This window comes from Lissotriton vulgaris, chromosome 1_2 (assembly GCF_964263255.1).
Source record: "Lissotriton vulgaris chromosome 1_2, aLisVul1.2, whole genome shotgun sequence".
Classification (NCBI taxonomy): Eukaryota; Metazoa; Chordata; class Amphibia; order Caudata; family Salamandridae; genus Lissotriton; species Lissotriton vulgaris.
The window spans coordinates 36,617,153-36,640,038 of record NC_141686.1 but is presented as its reverse complement, the minus strand read 5'-3'; the positions used below and the strand labels follow the sequence as shown (position 1 = coordinate 36,640,038).

General features: G+C 43.7%; 1 protein-coding gene across 1 annotated transcript in view; it reads left to right on the top strand.

The window, feature by feature from the left end:
- The window catches only part of LOC147733879 (uncharacterized), a 331,557-nt gene that overhangs the window by 120,812 nt on the left and 187,859 nt on the right, over nt 1–22,886 (top strand). The window contains 2 exon segments of the mRNA XM_086952781.1: nt 1,720–4,320; nt 4,323–8,159. Of these exon segments, the coding sequence (XP_086808907.1) occupies nt 1,728–4,320; nt 4,323–8,159 (6,430 nt within the window). The 5' untranslated portion in view covers nt 1,720–1,727.

The following is a 22,886-nucleotide window of genomic DNA, read 5'->3' as shown; positions in this document are numbered from 1 at the left end:
GAAACAACAGTGAAGGGGTTAAGGAATGAATCATATACTACTCAAGTGTCATGATATAATACCACCAATGATTGGGCACCATGTAGCAGGGATTCCATTCTACTACAGAACTGTGCATAGGCATTTGGAACCTCAGTGAATTAGGATGGCCCAAAACTCACCTCAGTACCCAAAATCCCCTTACCAAGCTAGCTACAGTGTCTCATTGGTCATAACAAACTCCCAATGTTTAGACAAACCAGAACATGAACTTAGAATACCTCAGGTCACGTGGAACACATAGACACTCTTTCGTTATATAATCATTTCAAACCAAAACGTGGAGTAAATGAGGACTCGTGCATATTTGAAATATTTATTTAATAATGCAGGGTTCTCAAACCCAGTATCTTAGATAACGCAAGCAAACATATTATAAGAAGCAAAGTTATCAGCATAGTTATTAGTCCATAAAAGGCAAAAGGTGACAACATGCTAAAATTTTGAAATGAATAGGAGTTAAGAACACCTAATTCTCACCCTCCCTATCTAGCATATTATATTATATCTAAGAAAGTCTCTTTGGGCTTTAGCAGGACGACCCCATACCTCAATCTCTCAGTGGCAGAGGATCACATCATCTTCCACCAGCTCTCTGCATGCGAAGCTCCATCAAGTGTGATTATGTGTTCTTTGCAAAGCAATATAAAACGCCCCTAAAGCCAGATTTGGCAGCAGCTGCATTTATGTTATGTCTAGGAAAGTGCGAAAATCAGACCTTACAATAACACCGTGTTTACTTATCCTTCAAGGCTTCAGCACTCACTGTACAGACACCGTATACTGAGCAATGTTATCAGAGCAATAACATATTATTCTCGTATAAATCACAACGCTCTTCTAGGCTGAAAGCTAAAGCAACAATTATGTGTCGTGTGCAGAAGCAGCAAAAGGTAAAATGGTGTTTAAACATTTAATAAGCTCATGCTAACTTAACACGGTATATAGGTGAGCAGTAACTATATGACAAGATGACACGACGGGGCCACTTGTGTTTCATTTCATTGAACTGATTTAACAAGCTTACAACTTGGAAACATTTGCACAATCACGACCAAACTTCTTTGAAAGTATTTTTTGTACTTGCCATACACAGACATTATGAAAATGTTTATAACAATACAAATATGTAAAATTTCAAGTTTAACCAGTGCATACACAGCCATGAAGTACAGCCGTTTTCTATGCCACTCATTGCCCTCTGCTAACCTCATCCTCCCACCCCAAATTGGACAAGGTCAGCACACTAAAATATATTAGACCCCGTTGAAAATGTAGTTTTATAATGGTTTATTTTATAAATCTTGTTTACCCATTGGTGGATTGTGTGGCATTTGAGAAAAATCCACAGGTGGGCAGAGATGCAGTGGCAGCAGAATCACAATTTCAGTAGCTGTCGATTGAAAGAGAGGCTGTAGCCGAGGTGGAATGTGGCGCACACTTGTGATGTTACGCTATTCTCATAGTGTTGCCGTCCCACTCTGTGCACTCACATCTTCCTCCTGCCTGTTTTTTTGATTCGTTACTTATGCCATTACACTCCTTAGGCAAGGGGATCCCATTATTCTAATCTGTGCCACACTGACGTTCACTTATCAAAGGTTACAGCTCATTGTGTATTGCACACTTACATACCAAGAACACTTTTTGATTAAGTTCTCTTTGTCTTTATAATTTCAGATTTCTAAATGATTGACCTGCAAGGGGAAAAGAGACCAAGCCTTATAGGAACAGAGATGGAGCTGGACACGCGTGTGATAACCTATGACATTGACCAAGTGAACTGTTCCACGAATAAACCACATGAAGTCCAGGGCTCTAACAATAGGAGGACTGATGGACATTCCCATATAGTGAGTGAGCAGGGAGACTGCATGCAGCAGCCACCACCAGCAGTCCCATCTCCCTCCCGAACCTCTGCTTCTGATTGCAGTGACCCACAATATTTTGCAAGTGACAGCAATCAACAAAGACCTGCACTTACTCCTGTTTGTGAACTAGACTCCTTGCAGAGTTCTCGCTTGCACATTTCTTCAAATGAGCCTGGTTCCACAAGTAGTAAGCCGTCTTTGTCCACTGGCAATGCGAATTTTCAAAGTGTGCAGTCTCCCCCAACCCCACCCGGAAATGCACTTCAGCAAAACCACCAGTCACCCATTTCCGCTAGGAATATTTCTGATTTCTCGACAATCGACCAGGATGCATTCCGGTATATACTGAGTACAGAAGGATCCGATACGAGTCAGCCATCCGCGTCAGCGCCTTCTCTCTATAGAACCCCTGGTTTCGGTGATCTACAGAACTCTGCAAGAGTTGGCTATCAGCAAAGCCCTATGAATATTCCTGGCTCCAAAGTGGACTCCATGCAAAGGTCTGCATTGCCCAGTTCTCCGATTCAGCATATTTCTGTTATGGGCAGATTGTCTGCTTCAGCTGAGAGAAGAAATGCTGAAAATGTGCGATGTGGTTCATCACATCAGTTTGGAAACCAAAATGGCCCTATTCGTGATAACCAACATGTGCTTGGCAAGCAACACCAGTTGACAGAAACATCAGGGCTTTCCCTGGCTAACCAAGAATACAGCACACCTTCAAATGAAATGTGCCTCCAACAAAGACCGAGGGAGAACTGCAGAGTTCCATTGAATTGTTTGCCAAAAATTGTCCCCAAACGGATTAGAAAACTTCACCCGAAACATCAGCAAGGGTTAGCCATTCAGAATACCCCCAACCAAGCCGCGTGCACAGGTCCACAAGCACTGCATATAAATATTTCAACCCCAAACTCTCATCTTCAGTTACAAAATTTAGCACCCCTGTTTGTTACACAACAAAGGCAAAGCCAGTTGCAATACCAGCACACAGCACAGCTCGAGCAAGTGGCACAGTCCCAGGTGTTTATGCAGCCCCAGCAGTCACTGCAGGGCCAGTGGTCTCTGCAGCTCCAGCCCGTAATGCCTACCCTGCAGCCGGCACAGTTCGCAGGCCCTTGGCAGCTTCAAGAGCCAGTGAGACTCCATTGTCCTCAGCAGTTAGTGACACATTTTATACCACACCAGCAATTCCTGCTGCAACAATTATTGCAACCTCAGCAGCCATTGCAGCCACACGAGAAGCCATTGCAGCCACATGAGCAGCCATTGCAGCCCCAAAGGCCCTGGCAGCTGCACCAGCGAGTGCAACTTGAAGAACCTTCCGGGAATGCAGCACAAACTATGCAAAGTCAGCATGCACCTGTATTCGTTATAAATGGTTCTTATTTCAGTGCCCACCAACCTACGGAAATTACCACCGGAAACTGGCAGCTGACTGGAAAGCCTTATAACCTGGATGCCTCATACACTGAATCATCCCAGTATTCAGGCGGAAATGCTTCTTTCAGTTTTAACAGGAGAGATGCAAATGCTTCATACGAATTTACAGAAGGTACAATGGGAAACAATTTTCAAAATGCCCAACAAATCTATAGTATGAAGAGTGATCATGTGCAGAAATGTGCAGATTCTCTTCTTGGAATACCGGCAGCTGAGAGCCAAATGTTGGGAAGCCCTCTTGGCATACCCGACAGTGTCAGCAAACCTCTCGTTCATCCTGTGAATTCTACAGCTAGTCTGTCACATCCAGAAACGGGTGTGGTCCACAAAGACTTGTCTGAAATGAGTAAAGAAAATGGAGTTTCTTGTCCAAACCCCTCATGCATTGCAAGAGAGTGTGATTTACAATGTTCACCACACTCCCCGAATTATTGCACAGCCATGCCGTCACCTAGTATGAATGACTCAAGTGTTTATCTGAATAGTATGGGTGGCAGCTGTAGCTTATTTAATAAATCCCTTTCTCCCCATGATTCTGCAGACCCTCAGTGTCCGGAGGCACTGGGATCAGATAGAGTGGCATCTCCACAAAGCTTCTGGAGATACAGCATCAATGAAACAAACTGCATGGACCTTGCACCCATATTCGACTTTCAAAGTGTGAACAAGCCTGAACATGTTCAGCAAATATCCACAGAGTCAACTGTGGTCTCGTCTTTTGATCAGTGCGATAAGAGTCGATTAAAATCTTCAAATGACTGGGTCAGTTATGGAAATGAGATCTCTTCACCATCTAAGCTGAAAGCTGATAGAACTGTTAATTCCACCCCTGTTACCTCCGAACATGCTAAAGTAAATGTGCAGACCAGTCCAGCTAATGTGGTGGAACACTTTCAAGAAAAAACTAACTTTCACACAGCCTCAAGTCCTTACAGTGAAGATGGAAATCAAACTATGCCAACTGCTGGCCTGTTACTAAACTACAAAAAAGTACCAGGAAAGATGAACTAAATGTTGTCCCTAAAGTGCAAGGCTGTAGTATTAGTGCAAGTGTTGGCCAATCCTTGAAGACAACTAGTAAAGTTTCCCTTTCTAGTCACAATCCAAATGATCATCACCCAAACAAGAAGAGCTTTTTAGTGGTGTCTCAACCCATTAACCCGGCCAATTCTGCCACGATTATTCCTCCTCCAAACAATGTTCCCAATTTACCAGCATTGCGATTAGAAGCAATTGCAGTCAAATCTACGGAAATTGAAGGCACTTTTCCCAAAATGAGCACGGACACTGAGGAAGCACTGGACCCATGTCTTGTCATGCTCAAATATTCCCCCTCAAATGGTGACAGTGATACAAAACCCCTACCTAGCACAACTGCAGAACAAAATCGTTGTGATGTCAGCCGTGCAACTACTGTGAAAAAAGATCAAATGGCTTCTACTAGTATACCCAATTCAGCTTTTACCTCTGTGAAAGCCGGCGCACCTCAGATTGCTGTTGTAAATCCCATGATAGTTTCAGAGTCAGAAATTATCTGTATAGATCAGGCTAATGAGGCTAATGGCATTCCAAAAGATAATCTCCATATAGAACGTGATTATTTAAAAGAAAATAAACCGAAAATGATTTTGGATACTTCATCAGACTTTGATGGAGCGGCAGTAACACATTATTTGCCTTTGCCTAAAAGTAATTTATCTGTTGGCAAATTAGAATATAATTCATCTACAGGATGTACTGGAAGCAGAGAAAATGTTCTAGCCGCTGGAAGTTTCTATTGTGGAGTTGTGAAGCAAAGGGAAATCGATCTGTCTCTGCAAGTTGTGGAAGAAGCAAGCTACCCTGAAATGGAAAATGAGTGTTCTCTCCATCCAAACAGTCTAGCGTTCCAGCATCATAGAGCACCTGAACATCCAGGTTTGCAATCCGTGTGTGGAGCGGACAATACTAGGAATGGTACCGATCAAGCCAATGAGCTACACATTTCTTATATCTGCACACTTGTGGAAGGTAGTGCATTTTTTGATCCACAGATTGCTAAAATAGTTGATGCTATCCCTTCCACAAAAGCTTACTCCTCCCAGATAAAAGATTCAGATACCCAAGAATCCCCTAATGAAAAAGATCCACGCTCTACCAGTAATGAAACTAATCGCACACTTTGTTTGCCTTTTGCAAATGGCCAAATATATGTTGATACCCATTTATTGAAGACAAAAGCTTTAAGCAATGATGACTGTTCTTTTACAGCTAAAGAATACAATGAAACCATCTCAGTAACAAACAAGCAAATACATAAAGATGGTACATGTAAGATTGTAACCGGTCAATGTGGTAAAGGCATCTCTCGCAATAAAGAAAACCATCCTGAAGCATACCTGCCCTTTTCAGGTGATAAACCAACGGAAGAAAACCGTGTAGACTTCTGTCCATTGACTAAACCTAATACTAAGTGGGAATGTAATTGCTCTTTAAGAAAAGAGAAAAATGTTCAAGATCATCTATGTGGTGGAAACAAACCAAACACTATTGCTGGCAATTTTGTAGGCTCCCTACTTTTGGAAGGTGTCGAAGCCCAACATGTTGAAGAATGTATTCCCTTCATGACGAATCAAATACACAAGGAAAATAATGTTGCTAATGATACAGTATCTGCTCAAGATGTGAGCAATCCGCTCTCTGTCAGAAGGGATTTAGTAGAACAGCGAGAGCTGCCGCCTCATGAACCAAGCAAAATGTTTCCCGTAGGTCATTTAAGTTCTGAAAATCAAGATCTTGACAAGGGTTATTGTGCAAATGGAAAGGTAGAGCAACAGTCGAAAGAAAAATGCCCCAAACTTTGGATCAATATGAAGCAAAATTCCACAAATATAAGCTTAGGGAACGGCATAAATAAAGGCGAACAGCCACTAATTGGTAGTGATCTGGATATTTCGCCAGTAGACTTCAGTGATAATGAAAGTGAAGACCTCATAAATAACATAACAATTACACTGCTAGGTACTGACCAAATGCATGCCTTGTTTCCTGAGACCGCCGCACAGTTTGCCATTGAGGACAATATGAAATGCAGTCCAAACGCAAGCCAGCCTGAAAAGGAACCACCAACTTCTGAAACAGTGCCCATTTTTGAACCTGGAAACACCAGTTTTCCTTTATTTCAAGGAAAAGAAACCAATTTCCTATTTTCAGACCAGCACAGGCTTTATTCGAAATCTTCCTTGTCCTCCGCGAACCACTGCTCACTTAACCAGGAGAACAAAAACCAGAGATCTTTAAACTCGGAGGAAGATGAATGCAGTGAAATAGATTGCTCCATAAGACCTTCTGCTTGTGCAACAAATAGTTCATTAAGGGGGAAATTTCATTTTAGGTGCTTAAAAGAAAATATTCAGCCAAATATACCATCAAACAACCTATCCCGTTCAGTTTCAGAGGACAAATGCAGAAACAGTGAGAATTACTTTGCTCAGAGTGATGGTGTCAAAAAGAAAAAAGTGGAGCGCAGAAATAGTACTGCGACTGCAGGACAGAACCTAGTTGGAAGAGACCGATTCCATCTTTCCAATGAGGAAATGTCTGGTAAAATAGAAAACTATAACTCTAAAACGCTAAGAAACCTGAGCAATGAAAAACACTACAAAGTTAATGCACCTCCTTCAGATGACTGTAAACTTGTATTTAAGTTTAAAGATAGAAATTCTCCAACAGATATCACATGTAAAGCTATACCTATTAGAAAGTTCCATTGTCCTGACACTCACAAAGGTTTCGTAACCGATGGAATTGATGAAGACAAAAGACCGACAACTGAACGTCTGGTTGTGAAAATAGACCTTTTAAGATTATCAAAAGTACCAGATGGAGCTCAAAATATGGATTCCACAGTAGCCGGTGCCAATGTAACTGACAACACAAAGAAATATAAAAAAACATCTACAAATGGAATTGGACATGCTAAGAAATATATGCTTAGGTCCATGTCAAAGCGCTTGCATTCAAAAACTGAAAATGGGTCTTCTAGCAGCAAACCTGAGACCAAAGTGTCAGTTTTAGAAAAACCTCTAGGGAAACAGGAACGGCAAAAGGAAAAACCTTTTGAAGCACAGGAAGCTTGCTCATCAGAAGTAGAGGTAGCCAATAGTCCCCAGTTTCAAGAGTCTAGTGTCACTAAAATGTGTAATTCAAAGAGTGGTAAAGGACGTTTCGATCAATATAAAAAACGTATTGTAACAATACATGAATATAGGCAGCATCAGAAGACACAGCTAGAGAAAGCTGAAAAGGAAACACATGGAGACAAATTGAAACCAAGCAAACCTGATCATAAAAAGAAAATTCATACTTGCTTGAAAAGAAAAAGCAGTGCAGAGTCGCATCAAGCCTGCTTGGGAGAGAATATGTTTAAGTGCCTTAAATCAGCAGAAGCAATAGATACATCTGTTGAAACTTGCCAGCAAAAATCAGCAAACCCACGAAAGTACAAACCATGTGGCTTCTTGAATGACGACGAGTTCAAGTCGAAGATGGTTCTTCAGGACAAATGTGTTAAATTGGCTAAAGATCCGATCAGTTCAGATAAAGTCACGACAGATTGGCAGAAGGCTTTTCTTTCGGCAAAACCATCAAAGGAATCGAATATATTTTATTTGAACACGTTTGCGTTTAAAACTCCTCATCTCACAAGTGACACATGGAAAACCAGGCTAAGAGAGCGTAAATCATACCGAAAAATACGGCCGAAATGCCAGCTAACTGTTACACGATCTGCAGATGTCAAGCTGCAGCTTTGCAGCTCAGTGGCAGGTGAATTCCCTTTTTTAGGAAAGTTTTTACTACATAACATTCCATGTATAACGAGGCTCCTTCGCTATTCGTCAAATTAAGAGGTTTGGGGCCTGATTATAACTTTGGCGTCCGCAAACGCCATCAGACTGCAATGCCGGCAGTCTTGAGAGCTGTTGTTACAAAAAACAAGGGAACCCAAAGGTATAGTATAGGGACCTTGGGCAGTATCATGTTATAGAAAACAATGGTCCCTATTTTCAGAGGAAGCATCACTTATATACAATAATCATACTCTAAATAGGTAGTATGTCTTTTGTCCAGCCGGACAAAAATTTATTTTGAAAATATATATAAAATTAAATTGTTAGAAACATTCAATGAAAAGTGGGCACAGCCGTGACCCACGAAACAGTGAGACAACAAAACGAAGCACAGAATGGCCAAAGGGCAAAGTGAAATACGTCTGTACACTCCTATTTGAAAGTTTTAACAGACTAAGATCATGGACAAAAGACATACTACCTATTTAGAGTATGATTATTGTATATAAGTGATGCTTTCTCTGAAAATAGGGACCATTGTTTTCTATAACATGATCCTGCCCAAGGTCCATATACCTTTTGGGTTCCCTTGTTTTTTGTAACAGCAATTAGCGCAATCGCCGGATTGCATGGGATTGTGATAATCCTCACCCCTTCCTCAAGTGGGTCCACCCCGTATTCCCCCCTGTTCTCCCTTGTCTGCCCCTAGAATTGTTTTGACTTCACAAACACTCCCCTGCTAGGCATGTCTGACCCCCCCCCCCTTCAATCTTGAATATATTAATAAAAGTCTGGGAGGTCCCTCTCTTCTCTCAGACTCTGCTGAACCCCCCTCAGAAACTAGCCCCTCGTTGGTTGATGACCTAGAAAAACTTAAGAAAAAAGAGGTACGGTTAATACTTATGATTAAACTATTGACTGACTACTTAAAAGCCAACATAATCCCTGTAGGCCTGCAAGTACGCAATATCCCTGGGGTATTTACTAGCAACCCCAAATATCTAAACGGATTTAGCTACATCAGTACCGCCTGTTCTCGAAATTGGATGGTCCTCGGGATAGATATTGCCACCGAGGAACTTAAAAAATTAAATACAGAAATTTGTCGCCTAGAAAAACAAATCAAAGATAAAAACACCAATACAGAATCTAAAAAACTTCTGGAACAAATACAAAAAACCATTGAAGACTTTCCCAAATTCGAATTAAACAAAAAAAAAAATCAACGTCCGAAAGGACATAAAAGGTTTCAATCAGGAAAGAGCATACCCTTACCTCTCCAAAGACTTTTATACCAACCGCCCCTATAACGTCCCACAAAACCAGAGGCCTTGGGGCAGATACAACAGAAGACAACAGTTTGTAAGTTTCACTTACAGCTCTGCCGACTCATCTGACCAGTTAGATCAAGGCAACAGCCCAGGTCCTTCACATAGGAATTTTTTAGGGAGAGGCCGTGGACATTCAGAACCACAGGGGCCTGGAAGAGGAAAACAACCGCAGAGATGGCCCAACCCACCGAACCCACCAGGCGAACGGTTCACTCGTCGCCAACACTGCCGTTGGTAGTAAAACACAAAACCTCACAGGAACAGATATGGTCCCTGTTCAAGAGAATGGTCTCCTACCAATTTTCAACCTTACCCAACATACCTTATCGGCTGACGAGTTATCACCTCTCAACAAAGGCTTATCCTTTGTCCCTACGATACGGCCCAACTTTTTGGATGCCCAAACAGAACTCCTAAGATTTTTCAGAAAAATACGTCTACACAGTTTTTTTTATTCTCAATCCCTCTCCACCCAAGCATTTAAACACGCCCTTCAAACCACCTTCTAAATTCTCCCCCACTGCAGGAATGATACCCCCAGAAATACCTACCTTCGAAAAGTTGGTCCTCAATGACTTTACCGACCTTGAAAGTAAAAGGACCTTTGTACCTTACAACATCACTATACACAAGAAAATAGCCATATCCACCCTCAAAAACAATCAGTCACTTGTTATAAAACCGGCTGACAAAGGTGGAGGCATAGTGATCCAAGACCGGGATAAGTACATAAGAGAAAATACAACGCCAACTCAGTAACACTGAACATTATTGTAAATTGCCAGGCAACCCCACCAGTGAGATTCAGAAACTTATCTCACAAGTTATCACTGATGCACTTGACTCTGGTTTCCTTTCCAAAAAGGAATACGAATTCCTCAACGTTAAATCTCCACGGATACTGGTCATTTACTGTCTCCTTAAAATTCACAAAAACCATGAATCCCACCCCCCGGTCGCCCCATCGTATCTGGATGTGGCTCTATACTGGAACCCCTGGGACACTACATAGACTTTTTTATAAAACCATTTGTCCCTGAGACATCATGTTACATCAGGGACAGCAGGGCCATGATCAATCTCATAGAGGACCACCCGTTTGATCCCACATCCAACACTAAGCGTACGTTGGATGTGGAATCACTCTACACCAACATTCCCCAGTTCGAGTCCCTTCGGGTCATTGAGAAAATCCTAGAGACACGCCCACACCCTCAAAATGTGCCATCCATTTTTATTCTCCAACTTTTTGAGATTTGCCTCACAAAAAACTTTCCTTTTTGATGGTCAATTCTATGGCCAGGTACGGGGTACCTCCATGGGAGCTATTTTTGCCCCGAATCTGGCTATCCTGTACATGGACAATCTAGAGACATCTTGCATCCTTGATTCATCTAACCCTTTTCACAATGGCATCGCCTTGTGGAAGCGTTATATAGACTATATTTTCCTTCTCTGGAATGAATCCCCTGACACCCTAGTGCAGTTTCATCATTGGCTCAACAATAATAGCGGAGGCCTCAAGTACACACTGTCCACCAGTAAAGAATCCTTTCCCTTTTTAGATCTGGAAATCTGTGGTAAATAATTAATTACCCTGTCGGAATTTCTATACATTAATAAGGATTGCTCATAAAATGAGAGGCAGAGTCCGTGGTGTCCGATTCAAAAGGGCTTTAATGCAATAGCTCGAGCTACTGGAGAATCTGGTTCCATCACCACTAAGGTTCAGGAAGGATCGTCATCTAAATCTTTATTCACATAACACATTATATATAGTTAAACCATACATTGCATTGGATAGAGAAGGCGGAGCGCTCCAGGCGGAGCAAGTGAAAGAGAGAGATAAGAACACATGGGCGTGAAAGAAGGCGTGTAAGGAGGTGTACACGTGGGTGTTTACTTGATGAGTCATAGGTGTGTCATAGGTGGGTGGATGCATAGAGGGGGTCTGCATGGTCAGCAGGAACCTTCACCCTACTTGTGCGCGCAAAACTGGTCATGACGTGGAATTGACGTGTAACTGGGGAGAGCTGGGGGGAGCTGACTTTAGTGCTAGTAGGAGAGTCTGGGATGTCAGAACGACCTGCACCTTTGGCATTATCGGATATCTTGTGTTTGGAGGATGTATTGTCTGAAGTAAAGGTCGCTTGAGCAAAGGCTACTCATCACTAAATGCTAGTGTGTGCCTATATTTCTTCGTGCATTGCGTGGGGGCCATGGGCCTTCTATGGAAACGGGTTCAGTAAATCACTTGAATGGAGACAGAAATGCTAGGCCCTATCTTCTGCAGGCGGAATATGTTTACCCCTTTCACTAGACTGGAATGTGTTTTCTGTGGAGCTGAGCAGATAACTGTAGGCAAAATACTGTCTTTGGCAGGCCAGGCTGGGCACCTCTCGGCTAAGCAGGAAGTAAGTGAGAGGTCAGGGATACATAACTAAACTGCAGCTTACAGAGTATCAGGAGGCTCGGAGCCGGAATTCGGGTCCTGGCTCGGCTGTGCCACAAAAACGTGTGCATCTCGACTTTTAAACGCGTACCATGTAAATGCATTGGCAACATAGGCCTCAGTGCAGAATTAACGTTTCATTCATGGAGGGCCTAATAACTGACATGCTAACATTGGACGGAAATGCAGAGGCATTACTATTACAGGCATGAGAAGGGAATTACATGATGACATGGACATACATGGGGCATAGGTACATAGATAGGGTGCGAGTGGGGGACACACTGGCCACGTAAAATTTCTATTTCCTCATTTCCTCCTTGTCCCCTACTGTGCCCTTTAGGACACGTCTATATTCATAAGACCATCTATTTGTTCATACAGCATCATTTGTTCATCTTTTTTCATTTGCGCACGTGAACGTGGACGTGGACGGGGAATACAGGCAGTGGCACACAAGCCGCAAATCGCTGGGCCACATTGCAGACAGAGACAGCAACTGAATATAACTAGTAGTATTATTCCTAGGAATGACAGTACTTTCCATCCCCAGGCTGATATCACACTCCAGAGCCAACCGGACCAAGTCCAGGTGCCTGGATTCTGGTGTATCTCGTGAGCTATCTTATGGAGCCTTGTTATTGCTGCATACACGGATGGCGCGTTATTTGGAATAAACACGCAACAACTGGAGCCGATCACTCTACAAGCCCCGCCCCTATCTGCCAGGATGATGTCAAGAACAAGGCGGTTCTGAAGAACAAGGAGTCTCATAGCGGACTGCTCCTCGGTCAAGTTACCTAAAGCAGAAGTAGTCTCATTCACTACTGCTTCCAAAGTTCTTGTCAATCTGCGTATTAATTTACTGTTTTGGACGGGACCTATGAAGAAAAAGAATCCTTTATTAAAGTCTGTATATTGCTCCAATGCTGTCTGTCTGATCGACAACTGGGGAATCGGTCTCCCTCTTGTGTCTAACATGTACTAGTCGTGAGTCTCGATGATAATGGGATGGGGCTAGAAAAACAGGTGGCAGTAGGAACGCTATATAACACGTCCCACCCCAGTCTAAAGGCAGACGTACATAGGCTGTCTGACCACAAATGAAATAGGAATGGCGGGAAGCTTTAAAAGTAGACTTTCCTTTATCATTGAATTCGACCACAGTATTACAATCACTGTGTCCTAAGTGCACTGAACCATTCTTTCTAACGCATAATTCACCTTTGACTGGTAAAACTGTTATGAACGGTGAACCTATATTTGTCTCGGACTGGACATTCAGAATCATAAGGTTAAGGGAAACATTTCCTAGTTCGTACACTTCATTTTCTAGATCTGTTCCTTTCCTTTGGGGGAAACCATCTTTGTCGGGGAAACATGCCTTATTCATTACTATATTCAAATCCCCCCAAATCCATCCACTCTGGGAATCTGTGAACTTTCTGTCTTGTGTTGATGACAATAAAGCAAACCATGCTCCGCACGAACCATTGTGTGAGAACGGATAAGGAAACAGGGGCAGAACTCCCTTCGTTTTCTGATAGGGTGGGAGTCGGCCACATACCCAGCAATTCGTTACATTGCTGGTCTGGTGAGAATGGTGTAACATGCGAATAAAAGTATTGTTGCGCAGTGCTAGTCGATATGACAATTCATGGGGTGGCAGATCACTGAATGTGTGCTCTACGGTGTCATTGAAGGAAGAATGTATATGTGAACCAAGAGGAGGAAAGAACACATGTAGCGTCAAGCTTATACATATAATCGATATACTTAGAAAAAACATAATGATCAGAGTTACTATGCATCTGCTGCGTAAGGTTTTGCAATATTTTTCTTTTTTATCTCTCTGTCTATCTCTCTGTCTATTCGGGTCTACGATCTTATACATGTCAGGAACCTGTCTAACCGCTTCACCCGAGGGGGACTTAAACAATTAAACGCTGTCTGACTTACTAGACCGTAGCTTCAGTTTGTACTCCTGTTGCGAAGTCTTTTCTAGCAAAGGGAGTTTCGAGTCACTGATATCTGGGCAGTCCTTAATTTCGTTTACTGATCCAAGTCCATGGAAGCGTTTTACGTGGTGGGCATGAATCCAGCCCTTTCTTCCCTCGACCTTGACGGCGGTCCTCGTTGTTAGTAGTACCAGCTTCGGTGAACGCCAGCGGGGCTCGGGAGGACTTGAACCATCAAAGTTTCGAACGAAAACGAGATCCCCAGGGACAATCGAGTGTTCTTTCACCTGGGTGTTGTCGGGGAAGGCAGCTGCAACCTGTGAACGACAAGAAAGGAGTGCAGACATCAAGGAAGCCAGGTAATCTGTCAGCATATTACTGTCGACATCGGTAATTCTTTTTGGCATAGGCGTACCCCACATATTCGGCGGTCTACCAAAAACCACCTCGTACGGGGACAGTCCTGTTCTGGAATGAGCTACCATACGCATGTAAAAGAGGGCAACCGGCAAGGCTACCATCCTATCCACGCCTTTTTCTGCACAGACTTTCGCTAATTTTGTCTTGAGTGTCTGATTGTGTCTCTCGACGAGACCTGCTGCCTCTGGATGTCGTACGCAATGGAATCTCCACTGGTACCCTAACAGAAGAGATACTTGTTTCATTAATTCAGAGGAGAATGGCTGACCGTTATCTGAGTACACGACACGGGGCAAGCCATATCGCGGAAAGAATTCTCAGACCAACTGCCTGGCAGTGGTCACAGCAGTGTAATCTGGGACTGGGTACGCTTCTGTCCATCTAGATAGTGCACATACAACTACGAGGACGTACTTGTATCCTCGACATCTGTCCATCTGAATATAATCCATCTGGAGGACTTCAAAAGGGTGGTCAGGAGGATGGAATCCACCTTGTTCCACGGGAATGCCTTTGCCTGGATTGAACTGACAACAGATCATGCAGGTACGCACTTTCTGTTTTGCTGCTGCACGCAGGTGCTTGTTGAACCAGATATTCTGTAAACTGTCTAACATAGCCTTTTCTCCTAAGTGTGCTGGACTATGTGCTGTATTTATGATAACTTGAACCATGGAGTCAGGGAGAAACCATGTGGCTTTGCCTTTTGTCATCCAACCCTGGTCAGTCTGGACCCCTCCTAGTTCAGTCCATTTCTTGATTTTGTCTCGAGTGGCATGTGTCTGTATGTCAAGTACATCTTGTGAGGGATCCCTGACTATCATGCAGTTTGTCAGTGATGGTACTTCTGTCTTTGTCGTGTCTGTGGGAATGTCTGTTGGAGTCTGGGCTGTAAGTTTAGCTGTTCGATCTGCCAGGTCGTTACCCTGGGAAAGGGTGTCTGTGACTTTGGTATGTGCTTTGCACTTCATGATTGCTATGGCTGTAGGCAAGTGTATTGCATCTAACAGAGCTTGAATGAGGGGACCATGCTGAATCTTGGCCCCATGAGAGGTCAGAAAACCTCTCTCCTGCCACAGGACTCCAAAGTCGTGAACGACTCCGAAGGCATACTGTGAATCTGTGTATATGTTTACTTTCAAGTTCTTGGCTCGTATGCAGGCTTGGGTCAGAGCGAGGAGCTCTGCTGCTTGGGCTGACAATGTGTCAATTCGATGTGTCTCTATGACTTCAGTATCAGTGGTCACGACATATGCGGCCACTAACTCTCCTGTGCTTGTTCTCATGCATGAACCATCTACATAAAGTGTCAGGTCTGGGTCTGGTAGTGCAATGTCTGTCAAGTCTTGTCTTGGCTTCGTTACGGTATTAACTACTTCCACACAGTCATGTGGTGCAGTGTCTGCTGTGCTTGAGGGCAAGAGTGTAGCAGGGTTCAGGGTGTTGCATCGTCTGATCTCTATGTGTGGCTGGAACAATGTCAGTTCATATCCTGTCAGTCTTGCTATAGTCAGGTGTTGAGTCTGAGTCTTGTTCAAGAGAACTTCCACTGAGTGTGGAACCTGTACTGTCAGGGGGTGTCCTAACACTATGGAGTCACTCTGTCCGATTGCTAGGGCTGTTGCTGCAACTGATTTCAGGCACGCAGGCAGAGCCTGGGCCACTGGATCCAATGTACTAGAAAAATAAACACAAGGCTTGTGTTTTCCTGCTTGATCTTGTGTAAGGACAGATAATGCTGTACCTTCGCGTTCAGTGACAAAAAGTGTAAAAGGCTTGCTGTAACATGGAGTCGCTAAAACTGGTGCTTGACATAGAGCTTGTTTCAATTCATCAAATGCAAGTGTATGTTCTTGAGTCCAAGGGAGGACAGTCGAAGACGCTGCCTCCTGTGTTGTCAACTGTATGAGTGGTTTGGCTAGATATGCGTACTGGGGAATCCATTGTCTGCAGTAAGAAGTGAGGCCAATGAAGGCCCGTACCTCCTTTTGTGTCTTGGGCTGTGGAAGATTTGCAATTAACTGAATGCGGTCTGGTGTCAGCTGTCTACCCCTCTTGGACAGCAAGTGTCCAAGGTACACCACTTGCTGTGCACAGAATTGCAACTTAGAAGGGGACACTTTGTGGCCCTTGTCCGCCAGAAAGTATAAGACTGTCAGTGATCCACGTTCTCAGTCTCGTTCTGTTCGTGCTGTAATCAAGAGATCGTCCACATATTGGAGTAATGCGGTGTCGGTAGGCATGTGAATACTGTCTAGTTGTCTTTTCAATGCTTGACTGTAAATACTAGGACTTTCTGTGAATCCTTGAGGAGCCCTCGTAAATTTAAAGCTGCATCCATTTAAACAGAATCCGAAGAGGTACTGGCTTTCTGGATGTATTGGGACACTAAAGAAGGCCTTCTTGAGATCGATTACAGTAAAGAACGTCGCTTAAGAATCAATTGCAGTCAGTAATGAAGAAATGTCTGGGACCACTGGGTACTGGGGTATTATGCATTTGTTCAGTTCTCGGAGGTCAATCACAAGTCTGTAGACTGGTGGTGCATTTGGATCAGTTCGTTTAAGAATGGGGATGATCGGAGAATTACATACATTGGAGTCAGTTTCTACAACCACTCCCTGTGCAATGAGTTCGTCAACAATTTTCAGTAATGCTACTACGGCATCAGGTGGTAACTTGTATTGTCGGATTCGTGGCAGTACAACTCCTTGCTTGAGGGTGACACGGTGTGGCGTAATGTGCATGTAACCTACATCAGTCGGACCTTGCGCCCATAAATGCTGTGGTACATTCTGGAGTCTGGGATCAAAATCTCTCAACACATAATGTCCTTTAAAATCACGTAAAAACAATCTCACTCCTTCCGGAGAACAACAAATCACTGCTCCTAGTTCTTTCAATGTCTTTATACCAAGCAAATTTTCTGGACATGACTTAGTAAGTAACAAGTCTGTAGTACGGGACAATGGACCGACTCCTAAGGAAACTGGCTTTGACACTTCATTAACAATAGGCTTTCCTGAAAATCCCAGGGAAATATTCTGTGAGCCCGAGAGGGGTGCCCCTGGAACCTCGTCATGACTGATGGTAGTTCTGCTCGCCCCTGTGTCAATCAGAAATTTTCTGTCTTTTTCCCAATACACGACTATGTACATAGGGACCCTCTTGATCTACAGGAACCTCCATAAGGGGCAAGCCAACCTCCCTCTCTAGGCTTTTTCATGAGTACTGTTGATATTCTGGATAGTCTGACTGTGCGTACTGGTACATTTGTTGCGTGACATGTTGTGTGGCAGCAATGGGTTGCGGTGTAGCTACTGTCTGTTGTGAGTTCTGTGGCGTTTGCGTGTTCTGAGGGGTGTTATCCTGTCTAGGAGGACGCGGTCTTTCTTTCGTCTTGCCTGTAGCTATATTGTGTTTCAGGACAGCACATTCATTCACATAGTGACCTGGTTGCTTGCAATAATTACAGTTCCCTTTAACAGGTGCTGTGCCCTTTTTATGGCCATCAGCAGGTACTGATTGTGCAACTAGTACTTTCATTTTTGTATCTTTCATGCGTCTCTTTTCGTGTTCCTGTTCCTCTCTAATTCGGTTTTGGTGATATTGTAACATTTGTAACATTTGGGAAGGGCTATTTGCTTGCCAGGTACTCTCAACCTTCTGTACTCTATTGTTGATCGGGGGTAAGGAATTCTCTACTAATTTGCTCACAAAAAGATGTGGGTACGATTCACTATTTGTCTTAAGGCCACTATTAATAATAAAACATTTTTTGAATCTCGAATAAAAATCACTGGTGTCTTCATCTGGTTTCTGTTTACAGGCTGAAATAGCATCCCAATCTTCCTTTTCAGTAACCAATATTCTCGGCAAGACCTGTATCAATAGTTCAGGTAGTGCTTTATCTTTTTCCCCAAGACCAACACCAGGGCCTCGAAGTTTATCCTCATCTTCCAATTCTGTCCAACTGATCTTTTTCTCTCCCACCTCCCAATCTTTTTCTTTAAGCTTTTCATAAATGCCTGCTGGTAATAGTACTTTTAACAATTTAATGATGTCAGCGTATGTGTAATCCCCTATGCGGAGAATGTCTTTTAATTCACGATGGAACCCCCCCGGGTCTTTATCATGACAGGGCAGTAATTTTTTCATTTCCAGTATCTCTATTTTCGTCAAGGGTTTGTAAACGTATACTCGTTGAAGCTAATTCGCTGTATTTCTAACGGGATGTACCTCTCGTAGGGGGTTCTGTCTGTCTATGTGGAAGGTCTTTCTGTCGCGGTGTGGGGCAGGAATCAAGTGCGTGGTCAGAAAAGTCAAGTACTTATGTCGTTGATCTAGAATGACATTAATTAATTCGGTACCTAGGCCTCTCCATCTCTCCAAGAGTAAATCGTCCAGTAATTTATACAAGGGACCTGGATCAGAATGCTGGCTCTCGTACAATGTGATTAGATGTTGAACCATGTAAATACCAGCTAAATGCTGTTCTTCCAGAGGGAGGCTTAAAAATGTTTGCGCTACTACGTCATCATTATATATGTTAGAATTACAAGCCCATTGAACGGCTGACCGGGCTAGTTCCTGTTCATGCATAGTGTGAGGTTCACCGCCCCCTACTCGTCTTTTCAGTGCATTCTCAGTAGCTTGGAATAGGGGTTCGAGGGAATATCTTTCTGGTATGGGAGGGCCATGTTTACTGTAATCTAGGGCTTTTGGCCTGTCAAACTGTCTTGCTCTACTTACGTAATTCATTTTATCCACTTCCTCTGTTTCTGGCTCATCCTCTCCAGAGGCTACGCCGTCCTCTTTCTCGTCTTGCTCTTTCCTGTGTGCGTCTGACTCATTCCTGTGTAAGTTCAGAATTTCTTTACGAATTTTCCTGTACATACATTCTATCTTTGACATTGTATCATGTTTACCAGCAGCTATGTTGTCACTCCAATCAATCATACCTTTAGTTACTTCTTTATTTGGCTGGTCTTGTTCCCTGATCAGACAATTAATCAAAAAACGTAAAAGCATGCATTGAATCTCTACCTTTCTTTGTGCCATGGCCTCATGTATACTCTCGGGTCCCTCCCCCGTTCTAATGAAGTGGTATATTTTGTCTAAATGGCCCTTCATGCCTGGTAATGTGATCAAATAGTCTGCAACGCGTCTTAATCGTACTGAGTACATGAGCATCGAGCCTACACCTGGTACTGGATCATATATACAATATGTAATCGTTACATTTTGTTTAAGTGGTGTTGCTGTCATTTTTGGCGTTCGTTGTAGTGCTAATTCTTGTAGTGTTCGTGATGGTGGTGGTGTGTGCAGTATGTCTGTGGTGGGCCCCCCTCCCATTGCCCCTTGACTTGAGTTGTCTTTCACTGTCAGTGTCACTACTGGTGTGGGTTGATCCTGTGGTACGGGCGGATGGCGAAAAGGATTGTTAGGATTGTTGCCAGGAGGAGGAGGGGGAGGAAAGCTTGCATTAACATAATCTGGAGCGGCGTCTTCTAAATAGGAGGAAAGAAAAATGTCTGCTGCTGTCTGTTTATGACCATGTACTTTGGTCGGGATCAATGGTGGCGGCAAATTACTGGGTACTTCCGGGGTCACTTTAGGTAGTCCTTCGGCGAGGATGGGATACATGCCTTTAATAAGGGCATTTCTTTGTCTATCTACTTGTTCTGCCTTAACCCGTTCACCTTCTTCCTTTAGCTCTTTTTCTCTGGCTTTTTCTGCTGCTTCTCTACTTCTCTCTGCTTTGTTGATTTCTTTCTCTGTTCTCCTATGCGCTTCTTTACGCCATAACTCAATGGCATCTTTCTGGGACTGTCTAGCTTTCTTTTTCCATAATGCTTCCTCTACTCTCATGATGCAATCAGCATCCCATGTCCCTGAGACAGGCCATCTATATTTCTCTTCCAGATCCTTCGTGTAATCTACCCATAAGTCTAAAAACAGTATGGCATCTAACCCGTGCTTTTGGTACATAAAATGGCCAGGAGTGTCCCTAGGCGGGACGGGGACTGCCTCTTCGAGTATCCCTTTCCTGGTCCCTATCTGACGTAATTTCGGAAACAGTGGCATGTTGGAGCTAATTTGAACGAAAACACAATATACACAAAAATAGACTGGAAACAATCATTCATACCACAACAGTAAAACATTAAAAACAGATACATCCGAACTAGTACATAAAAAAAAACACAATCCTGAAAAACTTGTTTACTTTATGCACTGCAAAGCAGTACAACCATACCGGTCCCGTAAAGAGACACGTCCTTACCGCATCCACCTAAATGGACACGTCTTTACCGGATCTGTGTACCCAGATCCGTCTTTACCGGGCTCAAATAAATGAACCCGTCTCTATGCATTCCCAATAACGGTACTCACCGGGAAGCAAAACTGAAGGCCTCGGAAACTCGATACTGGACTGGACTGCTGCTGCTGCTTCTGCTGCTGCGCATGCGCCTCGGAACAGGTGGGCCTCGGGATACCTCAGACCTTGCTCTCTCAGCTTGGGCTCTGGTCGGGATGGTCCGCAATCCTCACCGCCTCGTGTGGATGCCTGGTCGCAGTCTCCGTCTCCTCCGTGGGCCTGAGGGAGTAGGCAGGAAGTCCCGCTGTCGTGTACACTTGAAGTCCGTCACGGCTATAGAAGGGGTAGGGGGCTGGACCTACATCGCCGGCGCGTGGGGAAGGGGACTGGTACCTATTCGGGCGCCAGATTGATGTGGTAAATAATTAATTACCCTGTCGGAATTTCTATACATTAATAAGGATTGCTCATAAAATGAGAGGCAGAGTCTGTGGTATCCGATTCAAAAGGGCTTTAATGCAATAGCTCGAGCTACTGGAGAATCGGGTTCCATCACCACTAAGGTTCAGGAAGGATCGTCATCTAAATCTTTATTCACATAACACATTATATATAGTTAAACCATACATTGCATTGGATAGAGAAGGCGGAGCAAGTGAAAGAGAGAGATAAGAACACATGGGCGTGAAAGAAGGCGTGTAAGGAGGCGTACACGTGGGTGTTTACTTGATGAGTCATAGGTGTGTCATAGGTGGGTGGATGCATAGAGGGGGTCTGCATGGTCAGCAGGAACCTTTACCCTACTTGTGCGCGCAAAACTGGTCATGACGTGGAATTGACGTGTAACTGGGGAGAGCTGGGTGGAGCTGACTTTAGTGCTAGTAGGAGAGTCTGGGATGTCAGAACGACCTGCACCTTTGGCATTATCTGATATCTTGTGTTTGGAGGATGTATTGTCTGAAGTAAAGGTCGCTCGAGCAAAGTCTGCTCATCACTAAATGCTAGTGTGTGCATATATTTCTTCGTGCATTGCGTGGGGGCCATGGGCCTTCTATGGAAACGGGTTCAGTAAATCACTTGAATGGAGACAGAAAGGCAAGGCCCTATCTTCTGCAGGCGGAATATGTTTACCCCTTTCACTAGACTGGAATGTGTTTTCTGTGGAGCTGAGCAGATAACTGTAGGCAAAATACTGTCTTTGGCAGGCCAGGCTGGGCACCTCTCGGCTGAGCAGGAAGTAAGTGAGAGGTCAGGGATACATAACTAAACTGCAGCTTACAGAGTATCAGGAGGCTCGGAGCCGGAATTCGGGTCCTGGCTCAGCTGTGCCACAAAAACGTGTGCATCTCGACTTTTAAACGCGTACCATGTAAATGCATTGGCAACATAGGCCTCAATGCAGAATTAACGTTTCATTCATGGAGGGCCTAATAACTGACATGCTAACATTGGACGGAAATGCAGAGGCATTACTATTACAGGCATGAGAAGGGAATTACATGATGACATGGACATACATGGGGCATAGGTACATAGATAGGGTGCGAGTGGGGGACACACTGGCCACGTAAAATTTCTATTTCCTCAAATCAAACACACAGAAGGCCGACTTACCACCAGCCTTCATCGCAAACCCACAGAGAGAAATACTCCACTGAACTACAGCAGTCACCATCCACGGGCATTGAGAGACTCCCTTCCCTTTTCACAGTATTTACGCATTAGGAGAAACTGCTACTTTGAAGAGCACTACTTCACTGAGGCCAAAGTCCTAAGCCATAAACTCAGAAATAGGGGGTACCCACGCAAACTTGTGCGCCGCTCCCTAAAACGAGCTTGGTATTGCCCAAGGGAGACCCTCCTTGAACCAAAACCCCAAAAGGACCAAGATAGGCTAATCTGTGTTACCACCTTTTTTCCAGCTTCCAATGCCATCAGGAAAAGTGTGTTGAAACACTGGCCCATACTTAATTCTGGACAACTCAAACTGGAACGCCCAATGTTCGCCTTTAAAAGAGAAAAAAATATAAAGGACCATTTAGTGTGTGCCTCTCTACCCCAACAACCACTTAAAACAACACTCAATGACGCATGGGGTCTCCCTACATTGACAGGTCATGCCAAATGCGGTAGCTGTGTGTGTTGTGAATCAACCATAGAAGGAAAAAGTTTTGAATTCGGTACAATCAAATTGGACAGGAAATACTTTTCAAACTGTAAT